This window comes from Motacilla alba, chromosome 6, assembly GCF_015832195.1.
Source record: "Motacilla alba alba isolate MOTALB_02 chromosome 6, Motacilla_alba_V1.0_pri, whole genome shotgun sequence".
In the NCBI taxonomy this organism is placed as follows: Eukaryota; Metazoa; Chordata; class Aves; order Passeriformes; family Motacillidae; genus Motacilla; species Motacilla alba.
The window spans coordinates 16,620,111-16,632,730 of NC_052021.1; the positions used below are offsets into that span (position 1 = coordinate 16,620,111).

General features: G+C 48.9%; 1 protein-coding gene across 1 annotated transcript; it reads left to right on the plus strand.

Moving 5' to 3' along the window:
- The first annotated feature begins 4,130 nt into the window (after positions 1-4,130).
- Positions 4,131-7,489, plus strand: ELOVL3 (ELOVL fatty acid elongase 3). The gene is made up of 4 exons (XM_038140991.1): positions 4,131-4,243; positions 4,973-5,104; positions 6,321-6,472; positions 7,067-7,489. The coding sequence occupies exons 1-4, from the start codon at positions 4,131-4,133 to the stop codon at positions 7,486-7,488; spliced, it is 819 nt and encodes a 272-aa protein (XP_037996919.1). The 3' UTR covers position 7,489.
- Positions 7,490-12,620: the final 5,131 nt, after the last annotated feature.

Below are 12,620 nucleotides of genomic sequence, written 5' to 3' on the forward strand. Positions count from 1 at the left end.
AGGACATCTACCATCTCTCTGGACAATTTGTTCCACTGTTTCACCGCTTGTGTGGGCATAAGTTTTGCGTTAGCTGAGTGTAAGCCTAACAGCTCAGGGTAATGCCCCCAGCACTTTATGTCAAGCTCTTTGCTGCAATGTGTGTTAAAATTAGGCTGCTTTCCAAAGTCAGAGAATCAATCAGGGGAGAATATTTGTTTGCTTATCCTTACCATTTCTTCTTACCCATTAAACCTAATTAAAACAAACTGTGATACGCGTAAAATCATGCCTCACCTGCCATGCCACTTCTGTTGGTGTCAAAGGAGTTAAAAGATACTTTGATCAAGAACACAAAGATTGTTCTCTGTTTTCATACAGTAGTGTGGTCAGCCTGGTGAAAAAGCTGCCCTGGGAGGGCCCATATAAGAAGTCATATTCTCTGCAGTCAAGAGTGTCATATGGAATCAGGTCATTATCTTAAGCTTTGATGAAAGCTTGCAGTGCTTGTGCAAGGAGATTCCTCCACGGCTTTCACTGCTCTGATGTGTAAATCACAAGTAACAATCACAGACAGTACAACAAACTGATTTGGAGGTGGTTATGTGCAATAGCCTTGTCTCCTGGGCAAAAAAAAACCTCTCTGTCCTCTGCACTGGTGAGGCAGTGTAACTCAGACCAGCAAGGCCCAGCTTGGGTGAGGCTGACTCTGTGTGTGCTCTTGTCCTGCAGAATGTCAGGGGTCTCATATTTAAGGGCAATCTGAACTGGCATATTATACCTGGAACTAATTTTTTTTTTTTTTTTAATCTGTTCCCCTGTCCCCACCTGTGTGGATCTGGCAGGTAGTTGGTGGCAGTACAGTGGCAGCCAGCTAGCCAACAGGCACTGGAAGACTTCGGTGGCTACATTGCCTCTGGCCCACACAGTTATAATGTTTTGCCTCATTCTAGCTATTGTAGCTTCTCCCTTGACTCCTGCCACTGTGTTTAAGTCCTGCAGATTTCTCTGTGTTGTCTTTTTTGTGTCACTTGCGATGGAAGTGGTTGATCTGTGAGGCTAGGGAGCTGTAAATTCTTGCTGTCCTTTATCTTTCCTAAAGTTTTGGTTTTATTAATTTGTAGTGTTCTTAGAAAAGAGATTATGCACTCTTTTTTTCTAGAAACTGCTTCCTGTACTTTGGATCATACCAGGATTTGGCATGTTGTTACTCATTCTGAATGGTGCCTGCGGTCTTTCACAAATGTCTTCATTCTCTCAAGTCTTGACAGGACGCAAATGTGCTATCTACCACCAAAGTAGTCTATCTGTTGTTTACTGCTCTGTTACAGGAAATTAACTTTAAGACTTGAGATACAAAATGTGATATTTTTGCAAAAATCTATTTTCTTGTACTCTTGACCGCAGGGCAAATAAGATGCAGGTGATGCTCAGTCACCACATCAGGAACTAGTTCTCTCTTCACATGTATTGGTGAAAAAGTGAATCTTTACCAGAAAACTGAAAGTCTTGTTGAAAATAGCAATTTAATCTTTAAGTGAGAATTTAATCTATTTGGGTCTACCTCAAAGAAGAATTATTTCTGGAATGCTATAGAAGCAGTCTAATGGGACCCAGCTCTCCATAAGGATCCACAATGTTATCTCGTGGTCCTCACAAAATTGTTCTTTCTCTTTGAGGTCCTACCTAGCCATTTTGGGCTAAAAATAAAGGCATGAAGGCTTCTGTTCCATAGCGTCTCTGTCTCCTTCCCACTCAGTTGGAGGACAGAAGAATGAAGTGCTCCCCTCCCATTGAATCAGGACTTGCAGCCCTGATGCTCCTGCTCTGTGTGAAGTCTTGCTGGGGCTCCACTTCCTCCCCTGCAGTGGCTGAGCTCTGTGCAATTCACTGTGATGCGTGAAAATAAGCTCATCTGTTTATTTACAAGTCGCTCTGATGTCTGTATTGCATGTCAGCCGCTAAAGCCTTCTGAGTCCAGCAGTGTTTCTGAGCAGTGCCAGTGACCAGGCACTGGGCTGGGCAGCTCTCTGCATGCTAATCCACCCAGATCCAGGAGGGCAGACAGATGAATTGACAGCGGAGAGAAAAGAGGATAACAAGGATGTCACAACTGCATCTGGATTGTGCAGGTGAGCTTTCAGTCTGTGACAAAGCCTGCCTTATTAAGCAAGAAATGTGTGCCACAGGATGCTAAGAGCCTCATCCCTGCTATCTGCTTCTGCTCTTTACATGTGTTGTTCTTGTTCCCATCTGCCAAGGAGACACTTGGGGAGGGCTGCCAGCTGCCTGCTCAGGTGGTACCAAAGAGCTGCCATGTCGTGAGCTCCTCCTGTAACTGTACGTGCCACCACCTAAGGGATGGAGGGACAGACCTGCCCTACGAGAGCCATTGTTCTTGTTTATGTGGCATGAAACCGTCTCAAAATGAAAACTTTACTGAACCTAAAACTCGATTAGGAATAAGAAATTATGTTAAATCAGGATGTTTTCTACTCAGCTAACCCAACTCATCCTTGCATCTCTCAACAGGTATTTAAAGGTTTTTTCTCTTCTCTTCTCATATGGTGTCTTACGTAAAGGAGGACTTGTTTAACGGTTACTAAAGCATAGGTCAAAAAAGCAGGTATTTTGTACTTGTACTGCCTCAAACAGCTAACAACTGTACTCCATCTAAGAACAGTGAATCCACAGACAATGTGCAGGCAAAGAAGTCAGCAACACTGAAACCATTGTCAAGAGCATGGAGAGGGATAAATTTATAAGGTTGCCAATGTGGCTTTGCTGCTGAATAATGAGACTGAACATCGACTTGTATGCATTTGAAGTGCAAAAAATTTGTGTTATTATGCTGCCTCTTCTCTGCTCTTACCCTTGGCTTTATTGGTGGTTGCACCTGTTCTTTTGGTATGCAGAAGCCCTTGCATCAGATAGAAGCTTCCTCCAGCATGTACCTGAATATTCTGAATATACCTGAATATTCTGCCTGGTGATGCTACTGCCCAAAGTAGGTGATGAAAGATGAAAGACAAGTGACCCAGGAATGGAGACTGCACAATCCCTGACCTGCAGTCCTCTGGAAGGGGAAGGACATCCTTGGTGCTGGAAACACTAAGGTGAGAGCTGTGCAAGGCACAGTGGGAGCTCATGCTATGTACAGGCTATTTTCCCTGTGTGGGGTATGGTAAAACAATTGCTGCTGCCACGTGTAAGCCAAACTTTCCACAGATACATGCAAGTGCTCTGCAAAATGGAGAGAGTAAGTCAGGGTGGTGCAAAAATCACCAAGGGATTTTAATTCCTACATGTTAAATTCTTCCCTGATTTTCTCACACTACTGCATTGTCAAATACAGAGAAAATTGTGGATGCCCAATCCCTAGAAGAGTTCAAGGCCTGGCTGGATAAGGCTTTGGGCAGCTTGGTGTGGTGAAAGATGTCCCTCCCTATGACAAAGGGGTTGGAATTAGATGATATTAAAGGTCCCTTTCAACCCAAAGCATTCTACAATCCTATGAAATGTCTCACCCAGGCAAATGTTCCCCTGTTTGAAGAGGCAGCAGTTCAGCAGATGACTTGTGCGCAGGCGCAGTGATGCCTGCATGAAGCAAACCTCTTCCAAGTCTGTGAGCTTTGCAGGGTGCAGCTTTGCACCTGCGTAAAGACATGACACTTGGGAGAGACACCAAGATGAGTGACCAGAGGGTGCAATGAGATATGCTGCATTCAGGGGATTTTGACTGCGCTGGAGCCATTTTCAGCTGCAGGAACTTCAGTGGGAGATTACCCAGAACCCATCTAGTTTCCAGCAGTCTTCAGTCTATGGTGAAGAAGGAACAACAGCTAACTGCAGTCAGGGAAATGGAATTTCTGCCTGCTGCTGGTGACAGTGTTGGAATCACCTTGCCCATCTGCTGAGGGATGAGCTGGGCTGGATGGGGAACGGGAGGACCTCCCGCTCAGCCTGACTGAGTGACCAGAGCCTCCCCCTCCTTACCCAGCACAAGGAGTGGGAGGCTCCGGCTCTCCGTCGGACCGGGCGGCTCCGGGTCCCGCCTCCCGCCGCGGTGTGTTGTTGGGGCGGAGCGCATTCCCGGGACTATATCCACCGTGAAGAGTGCGGGAGTGACTCGTTTCGGGTCGCTCCCGGGGATGCTGAATATGGAAGCGAACATTGACCCGTCGGAGCTGCAGCCGCTGGGGGAGTATGACTTCGAGAAGAACTTTAATCACCGAGCAGCCAGGAAATGGATGGAGGAGAATTGGTGAGAGGAGAGGAGGTTGATGACCTGGTGCATTCCAAACGCTGTGTAGCCCTATGGGATCCTGCTGCTTTTAGCAGAACAAGTGTGAGGATCTTCTGTTCCGAGGAGAAGATTGGGGGTCTCTGGTTGCGTACCTGAGGCTGCGGAGCATGGGATGCAGCAGTACCTGTGGCAGAGCAAACAGTGGTGCAGGTGGGGCTGCAGCCTGTAGGGAGATGGTGATGTGGCAAGAGGGCAAAGAGCACCCACGGATGGCCACTGCAGCCCTTGCACTGGCAAATAGGGTACTCAGCCCTGCCGTGCTGCACTAAAGCCTTGGAGTGTGTGGGATACAACACAAGGCACTTGAGGCTCCAGCTTACATGAAACAGGCCTTTTTAGACATCCTGTGCAGACATCCTCTGCCTGTAGAGTCTCACGTGTAAAGGGATAAGATGCATTGATGTATTTGCTTTGGATCCTGCTCACAGGTCACCAGAACCTGCCTCGTCCTATCAAGGTCTTGTGGAAATCTCCATGATGTAGCAGTTCACTTTCTTTTGTGCAGTCCTCAGGGTTCATGCTTGCTCACTGTCAGGGCAGGCTTTCTTGTGACCAAACCCAACTTTCACATGAGAATGGGAGATCTTTTGTTTCTTGGTGAGAGTACTTTGCTGGGGCTACAGAAGTCTGGCTAAAAATAGGTCAGTTTGGGTCTTATCCTGACGGTTCCCTCTTCTCTACTTGCAGGCAAAAGTCTTTATTTTTTTCTGTTATTTATTTGATCCTGATCTTTGGAATCCAACATTTCATGAAGGAACGGAGGCCCTTCAAACTGCGTGGACCACTGATCCTGTGGTCCTTCAGCCTGGCTTTGTTCAGGTAAGAGCCTTTGTTAAATCTGGAGACAGCTGTAGACCCTTCCTCAGAACTGGATTGATGGAAAGTTCTGGTTATTCACTACATCATCACTAGGGAAATACATTAAATTTTCCCTTTTGAAGACGCTTTCTAACTAGGGGAGTGACCTGCTTATACAAGTCATTTATTTCTCACCAGAAAAACTCCAGCAAGAATGAGTTGCAAAAGGATCTCTGGGGAGAGTCCTTGAAAATCATTAGTGGGTAGATTTGAATGTGAAGCCTGCAAGAGCAGACGTCTTCCCTCATTCAAAGGGTGCCTGCCAATTTAAAGTTTGATTTGAGGTCTATTTCTCTTTAAAATTTAGATTTCTTTCTCTTCCCCTACCCACCTCCCCTGCTCCCCCATTTCTTCAATCCTGTTGTGTGAGAGGTGGGGAAAATTCTGCTGCACTCACAGAAGCACAAAAGATTAAACTAAAATGTGCTTTCAAGCTGTCCAGTCTTATTGAATAGGTTTCCTGCAGTGGCCATAAAAATGTTTCAGCCCATGCTCTGTATTTAAACTAGCATATGTCAATTTTAGAAAATTCCCCTCATAACCACAACTTTTTCTGTCTGTTTGGTGGGACAGAGAAAAACTAGACTACTGCCTCTGTAACTCCCATTGGCTTTGACAAGGTCAAAGGGACACTGGTTGTCCTCTGTCAGGGCAGAGTACAGCAATGGTTGGTAAAATCACAAGTCGTGGGAGAGGGGAGGTCAGGGGATAGCTGTTCATGGTCTGTTCAGAGACAAACTTGTGCTAATGAAACAGGTCGATAACAAAGAAAAAAAAGGTATTTCTTCTCATAAGCTGTAGGAGTTGCCTGCCACAGGAGGTTATAAATGCTCCCTGACCTCTGGGCCCATGTTGAAAGGCAGGACATAAGGAAAATTGTCCTCCATTTCTCATCAGGTGGGGCAGCTTTTGCTCAAGTGCCTCTTCAAGCAGTGGAAGCAGGGGGTGCTTCCCTGAGGGGAGCACTCTTTCATGCTGCTTTGTCTTGCAGGAATAGGTTTTAAATCCTGGCTAAAACTTGTTAGGAAGTCTAAGAAGACACAGGTTTGTTTAAATGTGTCTGAGATTGCCCTGAACATCAAGATGGAGGCAACTAAATATCCATGGGTGCAGAGCTGTCAGAGGCTATGTTGAGGCCCTGGGCACAGTGTTCAGCTCTCCTCTGGTTTTCTTGCAGTCTCATTGCAGCCTGTCGGATCTGGAAGCAGATGGCCTTCCTCCTCCTTACCAAGGGATTTAAGCAATCAGTGTGTAGTCAATCTTTTTATGTCCACCCCGTTTCCAAGCTTTGGATATATCTATTTGCACTGAGCAAACTTGTTGAAATGGGTGAGTCTGAAACTTCTCCTTATCCTGTGTGTTTATAATTGCTTTGCTTTGACAGGCAGATTTTCTTTTACAGGTCTCTGCCCAAATGTTACTTGGAGAAAAGGATTGCTTAGCCTTGCATGTGTCACTCATTTCCTTGCTCCCTATTGCTCGACTCAGATGATATGCTTGCTCTCCACGGGGTTGCAGCCTGATGTTACTGTTCGAGTTTGATCCCCGGGCCAGTGCCTGGACTAGGCAATTCTGCACTGGAACAACCATGGCGAGGGGGCAGCAGACAGGCAGGGAGGGCTGGGCTTTCCACACAGCTTTCATAAAAAGAAGTAAAGAACAGCCAGCTGGAAATGCAGTGCAGGTAGATCTGGGAAAGAAAGCCTGGGGCAAGGGGCTCTTATACTCCAAAAATGCCAGAAGGTAGGGGGCCTAAATGGTCCCCTCTTCAATACAGATGATTTCAATGGGAACCTAGGCTTTGGTGGGATCAAACCACATAATGGCTTCAGCATTGAAGCTTGCTTGGTCTGTTTCATGTGAAAACTTGTGCAACTTCTGTGCTTTCACCTGACTAATGATATACCTCTTCCCCAACCCCAGGTGACACTATGTTCATTGTTCTCCGGAAAAAGAAGCTCATCTTCCTGCACTGGTACCACCACCTTTTCACAATGATTTTGTCCTGGTATGCTTATAAGATTATGCCAGCTGGGGCAGGGTGGAATGCAGCCTTAAACCTCAGTATCCATTCTGCGATGTACTTGTACTACACTGTGGCAGCCATGGGCATCCGGGTACCCCACTCCATCACCATGCTAATCACCACTTCACAGATTGCGCAGATTACAGGACTTGTAATAATTAACATCTTTATCTTCTTCTGGAAGGATGATAAGCTCTGCCAAGTTACCTGGCCCCTGTTTCTCTTTTCATCGGGCTTGTATACCACTTTATTGGTCCTCTTCTCCAACTTCTTCGTGAAAACTTACCTGAGTAACACCCAGAAATCAAAGTGGAATTAAAACCAAGGGATGGAAGAAGACATTGGGATGGAAGTGGGGAGAGAGGGAGAGGAAAAAGGGAAACTTTTTGCTTCTGTCTGGAGCCTAAGTGCCTGATAGGATGGGTGTGATGGGGTTTAGGAAGAGATCACTGTGGGTAACAGCCTTCAGAGTAACTTGCACATTGGCCTTTGGTGTATCTGCCCTGCAATGGGTGGCATGCCAGAGTGAGGTGCAGGTCGTGGCAGGCTGGTAACAGGAGAAAGGGGAAGAGGCTGGGCTCTGGAAACCTCAGGGTTGTGGTTCTGCTTTACCTTCTTTGCATCACTTGGGTTCGCCTTGTGCTTCACTTCCTTCCTGGGGACTGATAGAATCCTGCATGCACCAAGACTCTTCTTGGAAAAAAGGTAGGGAAACTCCTCTCAAAGCAGCACTGCCCTCTCCATGTGCAGCACTGCCCTCTTCCCCAGTTTTGGGGAAGAACAGAGCCCAAAACTGCTGCTACTTTGCAGGGAAGCCCTAATAGATTGCTGGTGGGAACAGCACTGAAATGGAAAACTCCTGCTGCTTTTTTAAGGTTATGTAGGGAAAGGATCTACCTGGGCTCTCTCTTCTCCTCTGTGATGCAAGGAACTGAATCCCATGAACTTTAATGGCTGTTACCTGTGGTGCGCCTCTTGTACAATATTAACCCATCTATTTAACTTGACTAGCTACTGCCTCAAACCCTAAAAGATGAGCAGGGTCCAGCTCTGTCCTGCAGTGGGTCAGGCATTGCCAATGGTCCCAGCCCATGGCCAATCTCATGGGCTGGGAACAGAAGAGTCCCAGAGTCAATTCATCTCTGGGTGCATCTGCCACTGGGTGATGTGTTAAAACAACTAATAAATGCTGTCATGTATGCATTGATTGATTTCTTTGATGCCTTTTTCATACCTGACCTTTGTACAGAACTGTGAGAGGAATGCTGCCTTCTCTGTTTTGATACTGTGTCTTCCTGAGGCTTAGTGACGTGTCCAGCAGGCTGTCCCCTGTGCTTACCCCTTCTGCAGTCATCAGCTGGTTAGGCTGCCTGAGCATCTTTGCTCGCCACCAGGGAGCTAGAAGTGAGAGAGAGATGATAAAAAAATCAGGCTGTTGTTTTACCATCTGAAATGAGCATGTCACTGTGCTTCAAAAAGCCAAGATGTGCCTCAGAGCCTGAGTCCAGGGGTCCGAGCCTCTGGGTGGGTGTTGGCTCCTACCTGGTGAATGAGTTTTGGCCTTTTAAGGCAGTGGACTGGAAAGTTGCCGCATGGCAGTGGGCTGCACTTTCAATGCTGGGAGATAGCAACAGCCCTGTCCAGCCTCCCCTGACCAGGGCTCCTGCTCTAGACCTGGGCGCATGTTGGGTAGTGGTGTAACAGCACCTTCCCCAGCTGTGGGAAAGGCAGGAGCAGTTAGCTGAAGGCTTGGGGAATAGGAATAAACAGTTTCCACATTTAGGTCTCTTTAGAGAGGGGATGGTGAACATATGGGAGTAATGGGGTGGTCTCTCTCCTGCATAGTGCTGTTTGGGGTACTTTATGTAACAGCTGTGGTCCTGGTGAAGCAAATGCCAGCTCTCCTAACTTCTACAGCTGCCTCAGGCACGCTCCCCAGCTGTGTCTGGCATCTATGCCAACACAAAGAATCACAGAATCATCAAGGTTGGAAAAGACCTTTAAAGAACATCAATTCCAACCATCCACCCAGCACTACCACTGTAACTCCTAAACCACTAAATCACATCACCCAGCACCAGATCCTGATGCCTCTTAAACGCCTCTGGGGTGGTGACTCCACCACATTCCTGGGCAACCTATTCCAATACCTGACCACCTTAACAGTGAAAACCCTTCTAACATCTAATCTGAGTCTCCCCTGTCTCAGCTTTAGGCCATCTCCTCTTGTCCTCTCTGTAGGCAGAGCAGAAGAGACCACTCCCCAGTCTTCCCTGTAACGTCCCTTCAGGCACTTGTAGAGAGTGATAAGGTCCCCCTGGAGCCGGGAGTAGACGGAGCTCCAGGTTGCGAGAGCCGGTGAAGCCGGCCTGGGGACTGGGCGGGAGCGAGGGGGGCGATTTTACCCCGGAGGCTGTATGGGTGTCACGGCGATGAGGAGGTTCCCCCGGGGCTATATCGGCGTCACGGCCGTGGGGGGGTTCCCCCGGGGCTGTCTCGGTGTCACGGCCGTGGGGGGGTTCCCCCGGGGCTGTCTCGGTGTCACAGCCGTGGGAGGTTCCCCCGGGGCTGTCTCGGTGTCACGGCGATGAGGAAGTTCCCCCGGGGCTGTCTCGGTGTCACGGCGGTGGGAGGTTTCCCGGGGCTGTTTCGGTGTCACGGCGGTGGGAGGTTCCCCCGGGGCTGTCTCGGTGTCACGGCGGTGGGAGGTTCCCCCGGGGCTGTATGGGTGTCACAGCCGTGGGAGGTTCCCCCGGGGCTGTCTCGGTGTCACGGCGATGAGGAAGTTCCCCCGGGGCTGTCTCGGTGTCAGGGCGGTGGGAGGTTTCCCCGGGGCTGTGTCGGTGTCACGGCGGTGGGAGGTTTCCCGGGGCTGTCTCGGTGTCAGGGCGATGAGGAAGTTCCCCCGGGGCTGTGTCGGTGTCACGGCGGCGGGAGGTTTCCCCGGGGCTGTCTCGGTGTCACGGCGGCGGGAGGTTTCCCCGGGGCTCTCTCGGTCCCGGGGCCGGGAGCGCGGCACGCCCTGCAGCCCGCCGCTAGGCGGCGCCGCCGCCCGCGCTGAGGGCGCTGCCGGCCGGGTCGGGCCGGGCCCGCACGGCGACAGCAGCGGGACCTGAACGGGGCTGGGGCCGAGATTAGAGCCGCCCCTCGGGGCTGTGGACCTATCTGAGCCCAGCTTTCACACGTACAGCAGCGGCCCGCAGGTGCGCGCCCGCCCCGCGCTTTGGGGCTCTGTTGTCGGCACGCACCGAGCAGGAGCGGTGTGAACGTCCTCCCCGCGGGCGGTGCCGCGCCGCTCTGCGCTGAGGAGGAACGACGGCAGCTGCTGAGGGCGCCCAGCGTCCGTGCGCTCTGTGCGAGCCTTCAGACACAGCTGCGGGCGAGTGGGGAGCACAGGCCGTGCTGGTGATGGGGGCTAAAGTCTGGCCTTGAGTAAGAAAAATGCAAGTATTCAGACAAATGGGATTTTTTTCAGACCCTCTCGGTGTGGTGAACGTCACACAAAACTATCCCAGAATTAGTCATTGTTATCTATGAGAATTCCCGCAGAATTTCCCCCTTTTCAAAATGGGGACGGGGCCAAAATCCAGGAACTGCTCGCAGTTAAATCCCCCCTCAAAAAACATTTTAAAAATAAACAAAAAACCCCACCAAACAAACAGAAAACCCCACAAAAAAACCACCAAACCCCCCAAAACCCCACAAAACCAAATAAATAAACAAAATGCAACAACAACACCAAAAAACCACAAAACCAAACCAAACAAAACCCCAAACAAAAACAAAAACCAACCAACCAAACAAAAAGCTGGATCAAATAATCTCACTCTGTGTAAACAGTGGAGTTGTGGTCAGGAGCTATGTGGGCACATCAAGAACAGAATCTGGTCAAAATAATTCAGTTTTCCTCTCTGACAGGGTAGGGGCATGGTGACGGAGAGCTTAGGATGCCAGTCAAGTGGCTTTTAAGGATGATCTACATGGGATTTGGGTAGGTACAAAACCCACTGGGTAATTATACCCAGAGAGTTATTCACAGTTCACTGTTGAAAAGAAAGGGGTCTGTTGAGTGAAATTCAGTGACATCTGTTGTTCTGTTTTTGCCCAGCACTTCCTTTAATGATCTGGATGATGGAGGAGAACATGCTTTTGCTAAATTTGTAGATTGGGAAGTATCCAACGACGAAGTTATTTGCCTAACAGGTCTCCAGAATAAGTGGAATCCTGCTAAAAGTCGTGTGCTTGGGGTTGCAGTATCAACAAGATACGTCTGGGAAGGTACTGGGGGCTTGTGAGAGAGAAGTCCTGGGTAAGGTCTGTAGAACTCCTGCTGTGTTTGTGTTGGACCAGAGAGCATGATCTCTAAGTCCTGGCCCTGTGGGGAAGAAGCTGAATATGAGAGGCTGAACTGGCTTAGCTGAACCAGGAAGGTAGGTGGCATTTGTCAGACAGGAGACATCTCGCAGAACACTCTGCGGCCAACTTGCTCAATTAGTTATTTGCTCTTGGCCACCTCTATTTTCTGTAGATTTAAAGGTTTTCCCCGTGCTTGTGTCAGTTTTTAGGTACCATTGTACCAAGTGCTCTCAGCTCAGAGCTGGTGTGTGGTTTGCCATCTGGTCTGGATCCTACATGGTGCAATACCTCTGACTGCAGAAACAGACCCCACCATCTTCTCCATACAGCATAGGAAGGAAAAACTTGAGCCAACTAGCCAGGCTGCAGAGCCACTGGCCACATGTACTAGTTACCTTGTGTGGGTACTGAGTCTGTCCTGCTGTGGTCTGGAGTAATGGTAATTTAAATGACTGCATGAAAAACCTCAGATTGAAAAATCAGGACCTAAACTAGGTCTTGACTTTTCCCTACTGGCTCCCAGAGGAGATAATGAGAACCATGTGCTGGAGCTGGCCTTCTGCTTGGCATAATTGGACATATCTTTCATCCACTGAATCTTGTAACAGTCAGCAGCCAAGTCTTGTACTGCTTCCCCCAGCCAAACATCATCTTCTCTGTGGGACAAGTAGAGGACCTCCACAAGCACCAGAGCAGCATAGAGAACCACCAAGCACAGGGTGGAGGTGCAGTGTGTGTGGAGAAGGAGGAGGGAAAGACCAAGTATGTAAAGAGATCAGCTTTTCTTCAAGGCAATAGGAGAGGATTGTGGCACCACTTGTCTTGGGTTACCAGGGAGAAAAGGTGGACTCTGCTACGAATTGGGCTCAGTGGAGGAGAGGGTATTGGACAGAAGCCCAGGCCCTTCTTTCTTCCCATAGATGGAAGAGTCGTATCGGAGAAGGAAGGTAAGAACAGCAGCACCAAGATGAGGTGTGTATTTGGTGGAAAGGCTGCTGGGTGGCAGCTCCAGCACAGAATGGAGATTAAACACTGAATCTACTTCAACAGCACTTGTGCCCAGCAGCAAGGTAGGATCCAGGTTAAAATGAAACA

Coding starts and splice junctions, on each gene's coding strand:
- ELOVL3 (XM_038140991.1), top strand. CDS start 4,131: ATGCTGAATATGGAAGCGAACATTGACCCGTCGGAGCTGCAGCCGCTG. Junction 5,105..6,320: donor TTCAGCCTGGCTTTGTTCAG/GTAAGAGCCTTT, acceptor GTTTTCTTGCAG/TCTCATTGCAGCCTGTCGGA. Junction 6,473..7,066: donor GAGCAAACTTGTTGAAATGG/GTGAGTCTGAAA, acceptor CCCCAACCCCAG/GTGACACTATGTTCATTGTT.